This window comes from Triturus cristatus, chromosome 12 (genome assembly GCF_964204655.1).
Source record: "Triturus cristatus chromosome 12, aTriCri1.1, whole genome shotgun sequence".
NCBI lineage: Eukaryota > Metazoa > Chordata > Amphibia > Caudata > Salamandridae > Triturus > Triturus cristatus.
Window position 1 is genome coordinate 173,142,925 of NC_140595.1, and position 22,115 is coordinate 173,165,039.

Consider the following 22,115-nt stretch of genomic DNA (forward strand, 5'->3'; position numbering starts at 1 on the left):
GTAGGTTTCCTGTGAAAACAACAGTGAGGCCTCTAGACCCACTGAGAAGAGTAAAATAAAGTCAAGGCAGATGGGACCATCTTCTCTGATACTATCCAAGTGTACAAGAACAATCCTGAGGTAAGTAAAGATTTTGCTCTGATATTATTCGTGCCTCGGTGTAGGTCTGTCACCTCAACACAAGATGGCAGTGCAGGACAGTTTGACACTGGTAGAAAGAGCAGGTTAAGTAAATGCAGTCCATAAACAACCCAAAAAAACAGACCAGAGAGCTGAACTACAACAAAATCGTAAAAAGCTTTAATTGATGACGTAGAAATAAAATGCAGAAAGATAATAAGAGGTTAATGACAACAGAGGATTCGCCTAATGAAGAAGTAATTCCTGACAATTGTTTTTAAATGGTATTAAAGGTACAGCTCTGTTCTAGACAGTGTTTAATTAAAAGAAAGTCAACATTCTTGTCTGTCCACTCGCCAAGCATGTGCATCGAACCAAAATGGCTTTATCTTCCCGAAGATCATTAGCTGCCAAGTTTTCCAGATCCATGCGTGACTAGCTAAGCAAATCCCTGTTTTTTAATTAGAAGTCTACGACTCGTACTCTTAGTGAACCCTGTATAAAACCAGGACTACAAGTCCCAGAATTCTAAGGAAAATAACGGTACTGACCTATCTAATCACACATGGATCAGGGGCACAGCTGTTGATGACTACTTCAAGAGCATTCACAAAGATACACAAGGGAACAACAATTTCAGGACCTCAAACCCGGCGGCTGTCAACTTTGCTACAAACCACTTTTTTCTGTTCTGCTCTATTTTTATCATGGATGGGGAGAAAGTGTTGGAGGTGAAATATGTTCGGCACAACACTGCCACCTGGAGGCTTAGCGGTAGAAGATCAGCACAGCCGATTCAATAAAGTCTTTGCTAGCGCTTGCTCCCTCATGGGCCCCGTACCCGTTCCAGTCCAAGGCCGAGAAGTCTCCGCACTGCTTGGGGTGCCCTTCAGGAAAATAACCTCCCCCTCCAAGGCAGTGCTGGAAAAAACAGAAAAGAAAAGAAGGTGAGATTCAAACTTTACAGGTGCTACAGGGCTATCATCACACGTTGATATCCGTGCTTTGCAACAACAAAAGATGTCTTCAAACCTCTCGGTAAAGGCTAAAACAATATGATGCTAGCAAACTCTTTGCATTTATTTTCTTTTTTGTCTTATTACATGAATGTGTGAATGAATGCTTCTAAGGCAATCATATTTTTTAAGTTAGGCTAGTTTCCACATCAAAGACAAATGGCTCAGTGGGTTGGCGCACCTACTGTAGAGATCTACGTGTAGCGTGTGTGGCACATGATCTAATGTCCGGTAAGATTGCTCCCTCCGAGCAATGCACTCACAGTAAGAAGCATTTTGCAACCAGTGATTGAAAATGGCTAAAGTTTCACATCTTCGGGTGTATTTATATGTCAGAAATCTAATTTCTGCAAATCAAGTAAAACAGGTTTAACTGTCAATTATGAACATAGTTGGACTGAATATTTTAAATGTTTTTTGCTTACAGGTGAGAGGCATAAAAAAAGTTACAACGTACATTGCACTATTTAGCTACACTCTTCAAAAGCCCAAAACTTACCAAACACATCCCCGCCAGCCATATTTTGCTTAAAAACAAAGGGGCAGATTTACAAGCCACTTGCGCCGCTTTTGCGTCACTTTTCCCATGTTAACAGTGACACAAAAGTGGCGCAAGGGACTTGTAAATAAGCCCCAAAGTACCAAATCTTTTTGTGAAAAACATACCTTCACCCCTCTTGTATAATGCATAATATTTCAAAGTCAAGTGCTTTTGAATTCAAATTACACTTGGTCTGCAAGTATTAAGAGGAGCCTTGAGCAGCGATTTTTTCAAGTTAAAAAAAAAAAGCAAGAAAAATCCATTGGGCACAAGAGACAGTGGCAAGGTGTTCTTGAGTATTTCAGATTTTGAAGGGCTGAAGAAATGCTTTACTTGTGAAACCTTCTAATTGTTTTGAGGCCTGCTGACTGAACAGTCTTATGCATCGGCATCAGACAGATTATCGAAGACTGGTGTGATTACATTCTTGGCCTCAGAGGCCTGCCACGCCCCCGGACCTCCTTTTCTGTGGATGTGTAGGCAGGGTCGGCTTTAGGGCGGTGCGGCCGGTGCCGACACACCTGGTGCTGACTTGGTGGGGACCACTAAGTTTAGAAATAACAACTGGTTTAAAAGCATGTGAACTTCCTTGTGCATCCAGCAGTTTTCAGGCAACAATAAAAATGTCAAGATAACTCTGGAGATTGCTATTACTGTTGGTGAGAGATCGGAATTTTGTCTAGTAGCCGTTTTTTATGCATCATAAAGTAGCACAGAGGGGTAATATGCCTGCTGCAAAGGACATATACTATGAAGAGCAAAAAACTGTTTGTAAGTCAGTGGCGGCAGCCACAAAACTCAAGTGTGGGGGTTTGGGGTGAGGTATGAGGGGAAGTAATAATAATAAATAAATAAAAAATCACCTGTCCTGCCACCAATGCTGCAGGCTGCCTTGGTACTCTTCTCTCTCCTGCTCCTGATGGTGTCCAAGCAGTCCCTGAGAACCAGCACAGGCTCCCCACCCAATCCCGGTGCTGCTCTCAATAGCATGAGAGCAGCGTCAGGATTGGTCAGAGCAGCTTAGTTTGCCTCTCAGACAGTGCCTGTGAGTCTGTGCTGTTTCTCCAACCTGGCTGTGCAACACAGTTGTGTTGGAGGAACCCAAGTGTGCAGGTCTGTTTGGCTGGCCTAAGTCGTGCACCTACAACTCCTCCTCCCTGCCATGGCCCGGCCCCACCCAAAACTCCCTGACCCAGCCAGGCAGTGGAAAACAAAATGATAATATTGTTTTATTATCATTTAAATTTTCGCTGACCTACTCAATGGGGCGACGCACCCTCCGCCATTAGGAAGGAGCCGCCTCTGGTGTTAGTGAACCATGAGTAGCGCTTTAAAAAAAATGAAGGGCCTCATTTATGAGAAGAGGCGCATCACTGCGTAAAAGCAGCAATGCAACACTTCTCAGTGCACCCTCCTTGCGACACCATTGATGCGTCATGTTTACTGTATGACGCATCATGTCGCAAGGAATGACAGATACGTCAGTATTACTGATTTATCTGTGGGCACAAAATTGTCACATTGCTGGAGGTGTGTCGGAAGCGTGATGCAACTCCAGCAATGTTCCTTTCACATGGGGCAAGTCCCTTGTAAATGGGCCTGCATCACCTTTACGCCTGCCATGAGGCAGGTGTAAGGGTTTGAAAGTGTTGCAGTGAAATCTTATAGATTTCACTGCGCCACTCCTACGACCCTTTCTTGCGGGGAATGCCCACCCTGCATACGTTATACCTGATGCAGGTATAATGTAGTGCAGGGGTTTACGAAGTGACGCATCTGCCTAGATGCGTCACTTCGTAAATATGGTGCAACATGGCGCATTATTTACGCCGCCGCTGCGTCAGTAAAAGTGACACAACAGCAGCGCAAAAGTGATGCAGGGGCACAAAAATAAGCCCCGAAATGTACATCAGAAAGGAGCACTAAAAAAAAGGTGAGGCGCACTGGAAAGGTGAGGGGCACTGGAAAGGTGAGGGGCACTGTTTGAGGGTGGTAGAGAGGGAATTCATGGGGGCGGCACCAAAAAAGAATGTTATACCGAGCACCAGCAGCACGAAAGCCGGCCCTGTGTATAGGAGTGTCATTCATAAAGATAGCTCGGGCTACTTACCATTAAGCTGGTAACTACACTTTTTCCCAGCTCGTTAAAGGGTGGGGTCAGCTATCCTCACTGACCCCCACCTTGGGAGAAGATGGGATGAAATAAAAGAGTTTGATCTACACAGCCATGTCAGAAGCTTTTGTGGGGCGGAGGTAAAACATTTTGTGGGGCCATGATTGAATTCCCATCTGAGGTGTAGTTCATAATTAAGGGGGGAAAGTATGCAGGAGAAATGGAAAACCCAGTATGTGGCATCCTTTAGAGGTGGCGCTGTTTTAACTGCCTGAGTGAGAACAGGTTTGGTCATTTCTTCATTATGTAAATAGATGCTGCAGTAGGAGCACAGGGCTGCCAATAGGTGTGGGCCTTGGGCAAAGAATCCTCATCTGCCTTTCCCTTGTGCCAACCCTGGATCTACAGAATGAAGCTTAAGGCAGGAACCTACCCTGCGCATTAATATGGCTCTAACATCAGAAGGTCTGTGGGCCAGATGGACCAACGGGTTTTATTAGGTGCCGGCATAACTCATGCAATTGCGTCTACCATAATCACATGTAGTTGCCCAAAAATTCAGCAAGATTACACAAAATTATGTGAAAAGATAAATTCTACATTTAACACTCTTTCTTAGTGCAAACATGACCTATTGTGTCCAAAATGGGTGAGTGAATAAATTTTGCGCTAAATAATAGACCCAAGTGTCACAGAAGATGAATAGCAGCACGAGCGAAAGCTTGTGCACGCAAAATGATCTCTCGCTGTAGGATTTTTTTTCTCCCAAGTTATTCGTAGTTACGCCGGCGTAATCGCATTACCATTGGTAACCCTGCATCAAAGAGTAACGCTGAATTACCAAAATTACTCCAATTACTCCGGCATGATTGAAATTTTGCCCAAGCCTAGGTGTGCTTATGGGAAAATGCGCTCATACCTGTGGCCTGCACATATGTATGCACAGCACAGGCGACTTCATCAGTTTCTTACATCAGTGCTGTTCTAGGTCTGGTTAAGAGACAGATTGTGCATAGTAAGTCCAAAGAAAATGTATGAGCAGAATGAGCTGTAAAATGTATTATTTGACTCAATTTTTCTCAATTACTTTTTTTTTAGTGGGATTGCCGCGTGCAAACTCAATTATACCTTTAAATTCACCAAAGGTGTAACATCGTATCACTTACAAAACTCACCAACCAGCTTCTGCCTTTCAATGCTTGACAAAAATGTTAGGCCCAATTAACAAAGGGCCTCCGCACTCATTGCCGAGGCTTAGCAGTCATTGTGGGGACCTCCATACTGCAGTTACCCATTGCAGGGCCACCGCCATGAGTGCACCCCCGCCACAACTGTGGGGTTGGCAACACGAGTGCGCACCCCCACCATGACTGCGGGCCTACGCTATGAGTGCACCCCCGCCACAACTGCAAGGTCTACGCTACGAGTGTGCACCCTCCCACCCATATGTGCGGGCCTACGCTATGAGTGCACACACTGCCACAACTGCGGGGCCTATGCTACGAGTGCGCACCCCCGGCCACAACTGCGGGGTCTACGCCATGAGTGCGCACCCCCCCATAACTGCGGGCCTACGCTATAAGTGCACCCCCGCCACAACTGCAAGGTCTACACTACGAGTGTGCACCCTCCCACCCATATCTGCGGGGTCTACGCTACGAGTGTGCACCCTCCCACCCATATCTGTGGGGTGTACGCTACGAGTGTGCACCCTCCCACCCATATCTGAGGGGTCTACGCTACGAGTGCGCACCCCTGCCACAACTTCGGGCCTGCACTATGAGTGCGCACCCCCCCAATAACTGCGGGGCCTACACTATGAGTGCGCACCCCCCCAATAACTGCGGGCCTACACTATGAGTGCGCACCCCCTGCCACAACTGCTGGGCCTACGCCACGAGTGTGTAAGCCCTTTGTAAATCGGCCCATTTGGCTGAAACTTCGCTTTAGAAGAACTAGTCTCAGTGAACATTAGGCGCTTCCTACACGTAATCATACATTCATGCATAATAGCACTTACGTGTTCAGAATTGCAGCCGGTAACTCTTACTCCAGCGCAGAGCGCATTCACCGCTCTCTCATGATTGATGACCCGGAACTGAACATAACCAGGAACAGTCTCATCTGTTAAAAATATTGCAAAAAGTTAAAAACTGCCTTTGTGGTGCAAAGAGATAACATTAATTCAAAATAAAGGTGATTGAGACCTCAGTCCTTTTCTCCATCAAAGCTTAAACGTTTTAGGGTTCAAGGGTTTGTATTTGAAAAACCTTTGTAGACTACAATGGACATTTTCAGAACATTTATTGGAGGTTAACAATATAGCTAAAAAAGAGTTATTGGAAAAGTTGATGAAAACGGGCGAGGTGTTTTGTGCCTTGTTTCTGAAATCTGGACTAGAGGAAAAAAACAAAATAATTGGATGAAATAATTGTGATTCTCTCGTTAATATGAGGCTGTCCAATGAAATACGTGTGGAGAGGGATAAGATAGGTTGAGGTGGAAATGAGAGAATGTTGGGGTTGAAAATGATGCATTTTCATGTAAACAAAAAGGTACTGCCTCAAAACTGCCTAGGTGAAAAGTGTTAGCACTTTTAAAATTTAAAATAAGGTAATTGTGGATTCCTATCAGATTAATTAATTTCATGTATCATTAGATTATCAAAGGGCTTCTATTGAGGGGCCGATTCCGATCCGGGTCGGAAGGGCACCGAACGCGATTTGGCCGGAAAAACTACGCGCCGTATGCGAGTTTTCCGCCCGACTCGTACAGCTGTACGAGCGAGCAAGTACGATGCGAGCTACATGAAATTCACCGACCGACTCGTTTCCGGGTCCGAACCGCTCCGTATGTCTCGGTCGTAAGCTAACCATGGCGTGCAATGGATGCGATTCTCGACCGAGCCAGTACGATGCACGCGTCGGACAGCCTGTGCGAGCCAGAGTGTCCGGCTCGCAAATCGTCCGGGTGGTTGCCTTTGGGGGTCCGCGTCGGACCCCCTGTCACCTGCAGCCCTACGACTCGGACACAGGGGGAGGCCCATGGGTCTCCCCAACACAGGCATGTACGGTGCGGATGGCACCGATGCGTACCCACTGTAGGGGACGCACTTGTCCGCGACGTACCCATTCAGTCAATGGGAGCCCATGTACACGTCGTACGACTGGCTCCCATTGACTTCTATGGGAGTCCGACCGAACCGAGTCCGACAGCATACGGCCGCATCGTACTCGCTCGGTTGGACTGCAGGACTCCGGCTCGGTCGGAAAACACTCCGGAACCGGCTCGGTCGGAGTGCTTTCCGACCCGGATCGGAATCGGCCCCTTAGTGGTTGTCGGATGATGGCATCTGCCAATAATTAGGGAATGTCCATTCAATGTTGTTGTGGATTCACCAGTCCCTGTGGAGGTTTTCACTGTGGGAGCATGTGCTGGCTCTGTTGGTGGAAACCTTTGACCTGGCAGTGCATCCGCCACTGGACTGCCGGCTCACAGTAATGGTCACCTCAATGGATTACACCACACTGCGCCGCCTTGTGAGACCCTGTAGATCACAGCAGGAAAGACTGACAGCGATGACTCTGATGCTCAGGGGAACCCTCCCAGCTTCCCATGGCTTTGTTTGTTTTTCTGACATGAACTCCTTCTTTGGGTGTTTCTTTAAAAAAAGTGTGGAAACCCTAAAAATTGGCAGCACTCGGTTTTTTGGCCTACCTTCAATGCATCTGTCTCTGATGACCTGGGAGGCTGGTTGGACGCCCTTGCACAAAAAATGCCCCCTCCTTCTTCAACATTGACTTCACTAATTTCCCACCCTTGTTTATTTGCCTTCCTTTTTGTATTTGTGTAAACTGCTCTGATGAGCCCTTAAAATGGTAAAGGTTTTCCCACTTTCTTCTTTAAAATAATAATTATGGTAATGGCGTGTACAATAAAATAAAGAATTACTCAATTTCTTAATACTTTCTCAGAACATAACCGTTCATAGAACTTTAGAAATCCCCAATTTGCAAAGTAGATGCTGCTAAGGAGGCATGTGACATTTGCTTTCATTCCACTGGCATATAATCTTGTCTTCATTCCTATACTGAAAAATGATGATCAACAACAAACTTCTTGCCATGTTGAACCGGCACTCTCACATCCCAAAATACTCCAGGCCTGATTCACAAAGGTAAATTATACTTTTGAGTAAGTTTACACTTTCTAGTAAGTTTACTACTTCGGTATTCAAAAACTTTGAGTGTAAAGTCACTGCAAAATTGTAAGGTACACGTCTCCAACCCTAGAGTAATGTAATTGGCTTACTGTTGTGTTTACATCCCACCCCTAAACCAATCTTACTCCTCCCTAATTTTTAATATTAACTGCACTTACATCAACTCTACGATATCAATGACGAACATATCATAAAGGTGTAGAGTTAAATAAAAATAAAACTATTTTTCCTTTGAAATGCTTGTCTCGATGAAATGTTAGTAATCTATATTTCGAGTTAATATTTGTCTAGGTTGACATTATTGACCTCAAAATGTTGACATACCCAGGCCCACAAAAAATTAAAGGGGGCCTTGAAAAAGATACCTAGGAACCCCATAGAAGTACAGAATTGCAGGCGGGCCTACAGGCTAGCATTGAAAAATCGCAAGAAAGGCCTCAAAGAGGAGGGGTGGATAACCTGCATGAGGCCAGCCTTAATAAAGACTCAACGGCATTCTGGCGTGTCATAAGCTCCCCCTTCTTTAGCGATGACGATAAGCCCAGAATTGAGGTCGTCATCACAAAAGAAGAATGGGTAGCTCACTTTGCCAAACTATATATGGCCTGCGAGTCTAGGTACGGCACCTACCCCCAAGCCTGTAGTGAAGAACTTGGGGGTTTGGATGGATAGCTCACTTACTTTTCAGATCCAGACAAAAAAGGTGGCAGGCACTTGCTTTGGTCTGTTGCGCGGGCTCAAATCTATTCTGGCCTTTTTCGATGCTACAACCAGGCAGACCATTATTCAGGCCCTGATCTTATCAAGGCTTGGTTATGCTTGCTCGCTATATTTAGGAGCAAATAAGTCCGAAATTCAGAGGCTACAGAGAGTCCAGAATGCGGCCACATTGTCCAGTGACTAGTGCTATCCGTCGCCTTCACTGGCTACCTGTAGCCAGGCGAATTGAGTTTAAGGCACTTTGCACTGCCTTTAAAATTCTGAAACTGGCATCCCCCAGAATTTTGTCTGATCTTCTTCTACCTTATACTCCCACACGATCACTATGATCTATGAGACAATGTTTGGTAGTGATCCCCCGGGTGAAAAAAGTCCGTGCAGGTGGGCGATCCTTCCGGAACAGAGCTGCTATTCAGTGGAACTCTCTGCCGGCACAACTTCGAGGGCTTACCAATTATTTCCATTTTAGGAAAGCGATCAAGACATTCTTGTTCCCGTCCTTGTAGGCCTCTAGCGCTCTTTGTGTACTGCTCTTCTGTTGCTTAGCGCCGGGACACCTCTTAGCTGAGGCAGCTGTTGCGCTTTATAAAACCCTCTAACATAACATAACATATACAGGTTCAACTAAAAATGGTCAAATTAGCTCAGCGTCTGTGTCGGGAAATGTCCCTTCTGGGTCTACATTTTTGTTGAAATACTTTGATTTTAACTATACACTGGAGGAGATGAGTCGGGCACTTGTATCAAGAAAGGGAGGAAAAGCACCAGGCCCAGATGGGATCCCAATTGATATTTTAAAAAATAATACTGATCTTTGGGGCCCTCTCTTGACTTCGGTTTTTAAGTCTTGCCAGAACGCTGGATTCCCAAGTTCCTGGTCCGAATCCCATATTGTGCCAATATTTAAAAAGGGAGATCATAACTGCCCCGCGCACCACAGACCCATCTTTTGCTGGATTCTCTAGTTAAGGTGTTAGGCAGATTACAGGAGTGGGCAGACCGTAACAACATCATGTCTGACTTTCGAAATGGCTTCCGCCAGGGAATTGGGACCACTGAGCAGGCCATCAGCCTGAATTTTTGGGTGAGCAAGTATACACATATTAAAGGCGGCAATTTGTTTTTGGTGGACTTGACCTTCGCATTTGGTCAAGTGACCAAATGGGTGTCGATTGCGCCATTGTTAATTTCCTTAGATACTTGTATTAAACTAGCTCTCCAAAGATTCGCTTTGGTACGAGATGTGAATGTACATGCTCCATTGACATCAAAAAGGAGTCCGTCAAGGGTGCGTACTGGCCCCGTTTTTATTTAATTTATACATCAACAGCTTGGGCAGCACTCTTGCGGACGCTAGTACAGACCTGCCTCAAATCGGCCATTGGCCTGTACCAGTATTGCTATACGCGGACGGCGCAGTGCTTATTACCGGCACACCCATGGCTCTGCAGCACCTTTTAGATACATTTGTAAATTTTATGGAGAACGTGTGGTTATTATTTAATATAAGCAAAACTTATGTTTTGAAAGCTGGCCTAAAGTTATACAAGGGGCGTAATATTTTAATAGGAAATGCATTTTTACCTCAAACTCCTACCTTTTCGTACTTGGGTATTTTATTTGATAGTGACAATAACTGGAAAAGTGCAGTAAAATCGAGAAGGATGCAGTTTTATAGATCAATTACGGGCCTGTGCAACTTCTCAAGGAAATTGGACCGTAAACACCCTAAAGAAATGTTGAACATTTATAATGCTAAATGTCGGGCAATTGCGATGTACGGTTCCGAGCTGTGAGGCCTTGTAAATGTGGATTCATTACAGCTGCTAGAAAATGGTTTCTTTAAAAATCTCCTTGGGCTCCCAATTAGTTGTTCCAATTTCGTGTGTCATGTGGAATTGGGAGCCACTTATGTAGAAGATCTGATAAGGGTGCAGCCAGTTCTTCTTTGGCATAAACTTTGGATATCGGACCATATGGGTTTTAATCGTTCGATTGCACAGGACTGTTGTGGCTCTGAGTATGCTTTGAAAATCTCATGGCTAAAATATATTAAGAATTTTATGTATGTTATTTGCTACCCCGGATATTATGACAATCCTGAAACCTTGATGCATCCCACGAGGAAATCATTGAAGAGAGTATGTCTAAATATCCTAGAGGAAAAGAGATTAACATTGGAACTGGTAAAGCCAACTGTACAGGATAACCAAATGGTTTTGAAAAGTTTCTCGATGCAACCGTACTTAATCAGCGTTTTTAATGCCCAACATAGGTTTGTTCTGACGCGCTTCAGGCTAGATATCTTTCACCGTCTGACTATTTTCCCTAACACTAATAACTGGTCCCGTCAATTAATATGTTGTCCCTGTGATAAGACGTCTAGTCAATTGACCATCCATGTAGTGTTTTTCTGTACATTTTATACTGATTCAAGGATCATTTTTATTAAGCCTTTATTGAAATCACTAAATTTTAGACAATGTAGACCGGCGTATTTATTTTGACAACTGCTTCCAAATGTGTTCACATGTGTGGAATTAGCAAGATTCTTGAGGGCTGTTATTACCAGAAGGAAGATATTAGCTGATGTATTTTAAACAGTGTTTGTTTTTATTGCATTCGTTTTTAAATCTTGATTCAATTTTCTTTTTTATCATATTGTAATGTATACTTTTATGATTCTCCATTTGAATCAAATAAAGATGATTTGATTTGATTTGATTTGACATACAACAAGACAGACAGCTCTGTTCTAACACGTTAATAGGATTCGAGTGCAGACCTATAGAGCGATTTGCCTACATCAGACAATGATATGGTTAATACTCAGGAATCATTGGGTAATTTATTCTCATGGAATATTGCTGGGTTGACCTCCAAAATGGAATATACGGAGTGGATGAGTTATGTTAATAAATTTGACCTATGCATATTCCAGGAGACTTGGTCTTGTGAACCCTGCTTCATTCAGGGATATTTGAACTACTTTGTCCCTGCGGTAAAAGGCCCTAGGGGCAGACCAATGGGGGGCCTAACAATATGGGTTCGCCAATCTTTAAAACTGGGCATTAAAGCTGTTGATACCAAAAACAAGGATATCCAACTAATTAGATTAGATTTAGATAAGCTGGGTAGTGTAGACATCTACAATGTCTATGTTCGGAGGAAGAGGAAAGGGAGGTCTGAGGTACTAGAAGCCCAGGATAGTCTTATTGACATACACTCGTCGACCAATAACATTATCATTGCGGGTGATTTTAATATCACATTCGAACCCCTGATAAGCAATGATAAGTTGTTTGGAGACGAGGAGGATCGACTATGGGGCGTGCCTAAACTAGAGTTGCCTCCCATAGTGCGATGGTCTGCTGATGCCATTGGTCTAAATGCTTTATGCTACGAAAAAGGGTTAAGAGCGCTAAATGGCAGGACTAGTGGAGATAGGAATGGTGTAAGCACATTTGATAATGGTCGACATAACAGCAGAATCGATTATGTGCTATGCAGTCTAAAGTTATGGCCATCAATTTGTGACATGACGGTGGAAGGGAGGCTCGAGAGCAACCACAACCCCTTGTGCCTGTCGCATAAATGGTGGTCTCACATTAGCTTGCCCGTGGGATTTCCTGTGTTCGTCCCACCCCGGACTGTTCCTACTAACAACATGAGGAGATTAAGATGGGAAAAGGTAGCAATTAATCAACAGGCTATTGCTAGTATTAATAGTTATGTTGACCTAGCTATACTAGACCTAGAGTACTGTAATACACTTAGCAATGGCTTAGACAAGGTTGAAGGAATTCACAATTCTCTTTTTGACACAATTAAGGGATATTTCCTTAAACCTGTGAAAAGTAGAGGTGACAGAGTTCCAAAGCCAGCTAAATGGTATAACGATGAATGTAGGGAGTCACGACTTGCTCTGGGCAACGCTATCAAGGGAGGGCAAACAGCTTTAATTCAAGCCGCTAGGAAAAATTATAAAACTAGTATCCTCAAGGCAAAACAAGCTTGGGATGAGCAACACTGGATTGAGCTAAAGGCAGCTAGCGATAGCAGGGATTCTCGGCTGTTCTGGCACATTGTTAGGTGGGGAAAATCAGGTGGCCCTGAGTCCCCGCACAACAATGTCCCTGAAGCTGAATGGATAAAATTCTTTAAAAATCAATATGCTGCTTTTAACATCGCAGACCTGCATGAGACAATTAGTGTAGACCTTCCAAAAGAAAACCTTTTTTGCCCTAGTGAAATTATGATGGCCCTTGACGCGGTTGCTTGCGGTCGTGCCCCCGGCCTTGACGGAGTGCCAGCGGATCTATTTGCTAATGATAATGAGCGCTGGTGCCCATATATCCATCACCTTATTAACGCTATTGCCCTGGGTGCATCAGTACCAAAATCCTGGCAGGGTGCTGTAATTATCCCCGTTTTTAAGAAAGGTGATCGATCGCTGCCAGGTAACTACCGGCCTATAAGCCTTATAGATACCATCCAAAAGGTAGTGGGGCGTGTGATCGTCAATAGGCTCCTGGACTGGGCGGAAGAGACCAATGCCCTTTCAACTTTCCAGGCTGGCTTTTGACGATCCACAAGCACGGTGGATCAGGTCTTTCGTTTCACCATGATACAATGGAGGACGGTAGTGCTCGGCAAAGGAAGCCTGTATGCGGCCTTTGTCGATCTACGGGCTGCTTTCGATCTTGTCCCCCGACTAAAGCTATGGACGGTTCTTCAGAAGCAGGGCATCCCAAACGATTTGTTATCTATGATAATGAGGCTTCATGAATCAAATTATGCAAGAATCCAGTGGGGTGGTTTAGGTTCGGTAACCTCAGATTTCCCAGTTGAGAGGGGCGTCCGGCAGGGATGTTCGATGGCCCCAGTTCTTTTTACACTTTATATTAATGATGTTGTAACACGTATGACTTCTGCACAAGTGGATGCTCCTTTTTTAGACGGGATTAAAATCCCCATTTTAATGTTTGCTGATGACACACTCATCCTAGCTAAAACTCCTAGCGGATTGCAGTGTGCTTTGTCCATCTTTGACCAATTTTGTAGTGAGTACGGCCTAGAGGTAAATATTGCCAAAACCAAGCTGATGACTTTCAACCCCTATCGTAGTTCTAAGACAAAAATTACCTTAAATAATCGACCGCTGGAGGTAGTGAACAATTTCATTTATTTGGGTATGCACATATCTAATGCGAAGACCTGGCGGCACCATATCGAAATCACAACAATTAAACATAGGCAATTGGCCGGCGCAATTAGCTCAGAGCATAGAAAATCCTTCACCAAACCTGTGAAACCTGTCTTACAGGTCTATGAAGCAAAAGCTCTGGGTTCTGTACTTTATGGCGCAGAGCTGTGGGGTTTTGAAAAGATGGCTGCTCTTCAACTTTCAGAGAATAAATTTTTTAGGGGCATCACAGGTGTTCCCAAAAGTACTCCACTGTTGCCCCTTAAGTATGATTTGGGCAGAAGAGCCATTTTAGATTTGGCGCGGCTCCGCCCAATATTGTACTGGCGCAGGTTATGGACAACACCTGCGCTTTCTCACTATGCAGGGGGTTTCTTAGATATTATAAGAACCGATGTCCATCATAAAATAGGTTGGTTAAATGCGCTTAGGGCATCCTTGCTTGAGCTTGGTTTGAGCACACTTTGGGAAGATCCTGCAGGTTCAACCTTCCCTTCTAAAAGTATGCTTAAGACCATTTATTGGGAGAAGGTTGCCCAGCGGCACTGGTGCAGCTCCAGCACTGGTAATATGACTAGAGAGTTCCTAGAGGCCAAGATGTATCCTCATCTTGAACCTTACTGGGACATTATAACTAAGCCCAGAGACAGGAAGCTTCTCTTCCAATTGAGAGCTGGTGCACTCCCCCTCAGATTTTTGACATCAAAGTGGGAAGCGGGAATTAGTGCTGTCTGCCCTGTCTGTGGTACTAACAAAGAAACCATTGGTCATTTTTTGTTTTCTTGCAAAGTTTATGCTTCACCAAGGCGTATATGGCTGTCCCCGATGTGCAAAAATTTAGGAACCACCAGTAGCACTGTTGCTTTACGTATTATATGCACCAGTACATTGACCTGGATTTCGGTTGCTACTGCAAAATATCTAGGATGGGCGTGGATGATTAGATTGAGACTGCTAGTCATTTGACTATTCTTTAGAACAGGGAGAGACTGCTAGTCTTTTGACTATTCTCCCCCTTGCTATTCTTAGCATTTTACTATTTGTAATCTGTTTTTAAAATTTTTACCTGCCTGAAGTTAACAAATAACATTTGTCGCTAATTGACTATAATGTCTCCCTTATGGACGTAATTCAGCCAGAATTTGTTTAAGTATGTATGCATCGAATTATACTGAATTTAATAGTTTTTTCAACTCATTTTATGAAATGTTTATTGTAAATTGTACTTTGCTTTTATGAATTCTATTCGAATAAAGCATACTTTGACTTGATATATATCATTGGGAAACTCCTGCAATTTCAGGATATCTGCAAGAAATTTGAATGATGGACATTAAAACAATGCACAATATTTGTTATCTGTAACTGACCTACATTAAGAACTTCCTAGGAGAAACATGTTTTTGGATGATATGCAATACAGTAACATGTGAAGATTGCTGTCTTAAATTTTAACCTTCTGATATTGTTTACGTATTTCAAACACTTACCTCTAGAAAATGGCGAATAGTAACTGGCGGTTTTCTCAGCGGTGCCGAAGTCATAGACCACCGGTATCGCGGGGCCATTATTCATTGGGCAGATCCCTGCGTTATATCTCACTGGATATTTCTAGAGCAAAGAATTGGCATAAAAAACAGAAAAGAATGTCACTAAGTGCCATTAAATTTGATCTTATATGCGATTGATTTTCAGAGTCTCCGTTACCTTGTAAAGTCGAAAGAGATTCCCTCCCAGCACTGGAAGGAAGCCGGACTTCGTGTAATACCTCAAAAGGGATGAATTTCTCCAGGTGGTCAGAGGTGTCTTGTTGGGCACATGCCACAGGGACACGTCTTTTGCATATATGTCATAATATCCAGGGTTCTGTAAAAAAGTTGATTCAATTGTGGTGGATACTTTCTGTGTTTTTTCCCAACAGTTAATTTGTGAATATTTTCAGGCAAACAGATCTCATTGAAAAAGATGCGCAAAACTTTGTCCAAATCTGCAAATGATTAGATGTGTGTTTTATGTGACTTGTGGCCTTCTGTGTCTCATGGTACAGACATTTATTTTACAGCAAGAGGATATCACTTAAAATTGATCAGCGCTCATTTTGTAAAAAATAAAAAGAAAGTGCTAGGGCCCATTATATTTCTTAAGAAGTGACTTTATCTTGCCCCAGCTACTGTCCGCGCTGCCAAATGCTGACACCAACATTACCTTTTAAAAATCACTCTGGCAAATTTGACAAATTGGACTATTCCAAGTCACCCAAAGCTGTGAGAATGGTCTGGGTGCACTGGCCATATTCGTTTTAATTCCTATTTGTAAAGCGCAAACATATCACCCTCTTAAGGGTTTCAAGGTGCTGGGAGCTGTCGGAAAGATTAAGTCAGCTGTTGCACAGAGTCACAAGATGCTGAGCTGAGCTGCTGCCATCGACAGGGATCGCAAGCCCCGCGTTTCGGAGTCAGATGCTCTGGCCACTGCGCCACAACTCTCCCAGAGGTTTTGAATGTATATTGAATTGTTAAACCCTCTGTTTAAACATGGGTAACATCAACATATAGTGGACTGTCATAAACATATGCCACAGTTAAGAAATAGGGATTGGTGCTGAGCACCAGCACAAATTAAGCACTGATTCTATTCTCGAGCTCTGACAATGTGATACATTATCCGGGGACCATATTGAAATCGAATTAAAGCAAAACCCACTAGCTTAGTTGTCAGGCTACTAAACTACCTGATTATCGTATTTAAATAATGTGCTACATAAATATTGCAGCCCAAATATTGACTTTCATGATATCATGGAGGTAAGTATATATAGGTAAGTGTGCATCTCTTTTGTAGCCATCTTTCTCTATGCAGCTTACCATCAACCTTGTGCAAATAGGTCTGGAAGGTCGGTGATCCCCAGTGTGATAAGCCACTAACCAGACCATTGTGCATAAGCAGTGCTTAATTTGGTTAACAAAAATGAGTGCCAGGGCCCTCGTCAGGAGGCCACTGAAGGTTGCAACACAAATTGCCCTTGATCGTGCTGCCTATGACAGTTCCAACACAACTAATAACCATCACACTCCTACAAGTGTGACACCTCAGACTATTGCAGGCCCCCAAAGCTATAAGAATGGCCTGGGCGGCAGGTAATAGTCATTTTAAATGTATATTTACTCAATAATTAACTGTTATTGTGGTTATCTCAGACAGCGCCACCTTGTGACAGACTGTCACAAGAGCCGGCATTGACAATTAAGTGTCTGTGCTGAGCACCGGAAACTACCAGCTCAGATTAAGCATTGTGTATAAGAAATACTCAATGTCAGCGATTAGCTGATAGTATGCAACTTGGATGGTGCAATTCTCACCCAAGCTTCCATGAATATCTTTATTTCTGCTTAGCCACATGGCTCTAGATTCTAAAAGATGTAAGCATGATGAATTCCTACCTTCCTGCAGCAAGGCAAGTTTCACTTTGAAAAAGAACTGAATTTGCTTGGTAGTGTTTGCTTATCGTCCCAATATATACTCAATTACTAGGGTGTTCAGATATTGAAAACCAAAAACTGGGACACTTCACAAACATAGATGTAGGACTACAAATTCACATCACAGATTACTTTAGAAGACAGAGCTAAACAACACAGAAAACAAAGACGAGGCAAGAGGCACGAGGCACGAGGAGAAATAAATGACATGAAACTTTTATGCGGATTATTGGTGTTAATTAAATTGATTTCTGAAAAGGGATGGAGCTAATCATGTATTGTCCCAGCAAACCCAGGAAGCCTGGTCACTATCTGCTCTTTGCTTTGGTCAAACCACTCCCCTCCATGTATTCTTCCACCAGGGGATTATTTTGTGATCATTTCCTTTTACTCTATATATTGTTCTAAATCATCTATTATTCAATGATTCAGGGCAAAATGGGGAAGGTTACAACCATGAATGTGTAAACAATGATCCACTGTCTCCTGTTGTTTATAGCTGTCGTGATGGTGAATAGGAAATGCAATCCTTGGTATAATTCTTCATGTTCTAAGCAAGTAGATAAAAAGTGTTACTTTTATCAGGCTTGATGAAACTCAACAGTAATAAGTTAAGCACCTATAGATGCCCTCTGCTATTACCTAAATATAACAGGTTCGAATCCTGGCAGAGCCAAAAAAGTCTTTCAAGTTTTTTAAATTCATTAAGATTCATATACAAATCCATAGACGTGGATAAGCGGTTCCCATCTCAATTTGTTTTCTAAAACAGATCCATTTGCACTACTGTTCTTCACAAATGTTTGCTATGTTTACATCTCTTACCTTGTAGTCATCACTGGTTGCTCCTGCAGCAGACCCGAATGTGGCATAATTTGCCCAGTTTCCATCCCCTTCCAGGTAGTTTGCATTGTTCCCCTGTTGGCTGGACCAGCGGTCCCCTGTCGTGCATTTTCCAAACATGTTGTTTTCATGGAGGCTGGCCACCAAGGTCCATCCGCCTCCATCGGTGGTCATGTCGCAGAAGGTTTGGTACACTTCTCCAGACTCAGTCATGAGTGTGTAGATTCCATCTCCTGAAGATAAAAGGAGTGCAAATAAATCTGAGACATGGGTTGAAATGAGCTCTGATGAAGCTGCAAAGACAGCAGATCCTCACATCGCCTGGACCACAGGTCCACGTTTGCTACAGTAGTCTGCTCATTTCGGACGGTCGTGAGACTTAATTATACCAGGAAAAAGCTGTTCAAGATTATCTTACGCCAGGAAAGGCAGCCTTGAGAATGCGTGAATAAAAAACCTGAGCTTGATATACTGAACTGTTTCGACTGCATAAGGCAGTCTGTAAGACGGAGGAAATAAGGTTAGCACATTCTTATACCAGACAGTGGCTAAAGCGGAGGAGCGTCGCCCCACTGCTTCAAAGCAGTGCAACAAAGGAATAATAAAATGCAAATAATGTAATGTTATTGTCATTCTATTTTGTCCTGCTGCGGCAGCTTTGTGTGATGGAGCGGGGTTGCTCTGCTCACAGAGCAGGGCAGGGGATGAGTGGTAGCACCCTCCTAAGTGAGCAATATGGTTTAGCCGGCCCTCTCAGGCCAGCCAAACAGTCATGCACACTTTGCATGTTCTCCATGCAGGTTGTGTTAAAGCCTGCATGGAAAACGTGCCCAGGCCCCCAGTCCCTGTCTGGGCACCGAGCCACGGCGCTGAGACCAATCACAATACTTCATTGCAGCATTGTGATTGGTTAGAGGAGCCTGGCTGCCTGCTTCTGGTTTAATTCCAGAGGAGAGACGACGGAGAGACGCGGTGGTAAGGTATGTTTTATTTTTATATAATCCCCTTCCCCCTGCCCCCCTTTCTTCGCCACCCGCCCGCCACCCCCGATCTATGCCGTCCGCTACTGAAACCAGAAAGAGCAAGGCCAAGGATTGTCTCAAGTTAGGGTAAACCATAAAAATCATTTGTAACTCAAAATTTAAAAAATCTGGTTACAGTATGATTTAATGTTTCTAAAACAAATACTAAGTGATGAGAATGTAAAACAAATTATAAAAATTACGACAAAAATTATTCAAACATTATATCTTTCTGGTAAATATTAGTGAATTTTAAAAAAGATATCCAAACCACACCAAACGCAATATCTCAAGTAGAGCTAATTTCTGTAGCCTTTTCACAAACAGAATTTGTCTGCTTGTGCCGCACCACCAAATACCAGGTCAGGTAGGTGCAGTTGGGGAAAAATAAAGTTAAATCAGAGATACAAGAATAGAAGATGGATGCACAAATTGATGAGGCACGCTTACAAAAAACCCCAATGAAGAACTGATGCAATACTCAACATAATGATGCTTAGACCCTAAACAGACATCCTCCTTAGATATATAGGTAATCTAATATTTCTAGAGGTGACTGGGACACCAATCGTACAATTACAGGTGAAGAAGTGAGACATTTACACACTTTCTGGATCACAATGTGGCAAAGATTTCGAGGTTCAGACTGAATCAACCATAAAAGAGAATCCTAGGTCACAGGGACATGGTGGCAGATGTTTTTCCTTTCACCTGATTGATTGCTCCATATACTTGATCATATAAATGCCTGTAGCCTATTGAATTAACTTATGATTTCCAATTTTTATTGAGCACTTGGCCTAATTTGTTGGTAGTCACCGGTCGGACAAATTAGGAGAATGAATCCGGGAAGATGGAACACTAGCCTACCCGCTGAGGAAAGTGACATATTCCAGGTGCTGCTAAAGAGATGAAGATGACATCACTCTACAACTGACCTCCCAAAGAGAAATCAATGTTTCACCTAAGAGACTTAGAAGCAAACTTTTATTGTTTCTACAAATTTACCTTTGGGATCTTTGCTCTTCTCTTTGATTTCTCTGCAGCTGCTGCATAGGTTTGGGGGGCTGCATGGAGGGGGCTCCTCATCCTTCCAGCTGGCCACTATGTCGAAACTCACCACCTTCTTCAAGGAGTTCGCATCTGGTGCTGGTGATTGAAACAAAGTTTATTTACAAGTCTACTTGGCTTTCATCCTGCTTTAAATAAAGACTTTGTGCTGCATCCATGACCTGGAAATTTGGATGGTTGCTTAAAACACAAACATATTTAGACTGATAAATAAGAACAGAAAAACTCATATACTTACTGACATCTTTCTATGCATGTTTTTAACCAAGGCACCTCTTCAGAGTCTAAAAAAAACATTATTCCTCCATTTTGGAAATTTTTGTTCCAATGTTTGTGGCTCATTTACAGTTTGGGTGTAATGGGGCATCAGTTAAAAATGTATGGATGTTCCATCCGCCTTACCACCGCTTCCGTGTCCTCATGTAAAGTAGCCCCTGACAAATGTTGTTTATGTGAAAGCAATCTCGCGTAATTTCCATCATTTTGCCTTATGATTGTTGAACAAATTGCCTCACCTTATGATATAGCATCAATGAAATGAATACTTAAATCCAAAATTAACAGGAATCCGCATTTGTCACTTACAAAATAGTGCTAAATACGGGCCAGCATACTGCAGTGTTTTGTTCATGTTGCATAATTTCCAGGAAGAAAATTATTCAAATTTTTTTCAGGTCTAGAAAAGGCAAGGTAAAGTTAGGTTTCCGATGGTGATGCCACAGTCAACCCTGCCTCCTCAAAACCACCATGGACAAAGTGGCAGAGTGGCATCCCTGTTTATGGTAGCTCCACCAATGCCACTCTTCCTGCATTTCTCCTTCCCTGACCACCAGAAATCACATGGAGGAAAAATGCAGGAAAAGAACAGAAAATATTCCAGAGTGTCGCAGCAAATCTCCTGGCGGCTAGCAGCATTGTTTTTATAGTGTCCAAAGACAAAGTACTTTGGGGGTTTACTTTTGGAAAACAAAAAAAAAGTTTTCTGTCCTTTGTGCCATCCTTGGATGGAAGGCCACTTGTCAATACCTATTTTTGGCTGCTGTAGCTTATTACGGCAGCAGAAACAGTTTCAGAGTAAAAGTTTTTTGTAGTGAATGCTGTGGCAGAAGTGATGTCTGCTGACACACCTGGAGCCGTATTATGCATTGCGATTGTTTGCGCCCGGCGCAGCTTTTAAAAGGTGCGCCTGGCGCAAACAATCACAATGCGGCTATTATGATGTATGCGCCCCCCCCCCACCAATGCAGCCGTGAACTCGCGCTGCCCTCAGGGGAGCACATTCATGTGAAAACACGGGATCACAGTGCCGGCGGCACCCACCTGCACTTTTACAGAGCAATAGAGATCCCCTTGCAGGCGGGTGCAGTCAGTGAATGCACCCGCCTGCAAGGGGGTGTCTGGGGGGGTCCATGGGACCCCCTTTCCCCCTGCGGACGACTGACAGTGCGCCACCTTTCAAATGGCGCATTCTCAGCACGCCTCCTGAGGGCTTCTTTGATTCTGCGCCCGCATCATTAATATGGCGCGGGCTCAGAGTCAAGGGAATAGCCTCATTTGCATTGGGCACACCCCTATGCAAATGAGGGAACGCCCTCTGATGGTGGCACTGGCGCTTTAAGTTCGCCAGCGTTCTCGGTATTATAGAAGGGGACGCCCAAGCGTCCGCTTTCCCTTTTATAATACCAAAGTGCCCTGGGGTGTGCGAAGCGGGCGCCCACGGGGCACTTATTGTAATACAGCCCCAGAAGTTTTGCAGATTGAA

The 22,115-nt window shown here is 43.6% G+C and overlaps 1 protein-coding gene across 1 annotated transcript in view; it reads right to left on the reverse strand.

Moving 5' to 3' along the window:
• Nucleotides 1–278: 278 nt before the first annotated feature.
• Nucleotides 279–22,115, reverse strand: part of LOC146773008 (intelectin-1-like) — a 41,095-nt gene continuing 19,258 nt past the window's right edge. Inside the window, exons 3-8 of the mRNA XM_085637881.1 lie at nt 20,291–20,431; nt 18,243–18,493; nt 15,646–15,804; nt 15,429–15,549; nt 5,811–5,914; nt 279–1,041 (exon numbers count right to left, since the gene is read on the reverse strand). Coding sequence (XP_085494007.1) covers nt 889–1,041; nt 5,811–5,914; nt 15,429–15,549; nt 15,646–15,804; nt 18,243–18,493; nt 20,291–20,431 — 929 coding nt within the window. The 3' untranslated portion in view covers nt 279–888. The remainder of the gene's footprint in view (nt 1,042–5,810; nt 5,915–15,428; nt 15,550–15,645; nt 15,805–18,242; nt 18,494–20,290; nt 20,432–22,115) is intronic.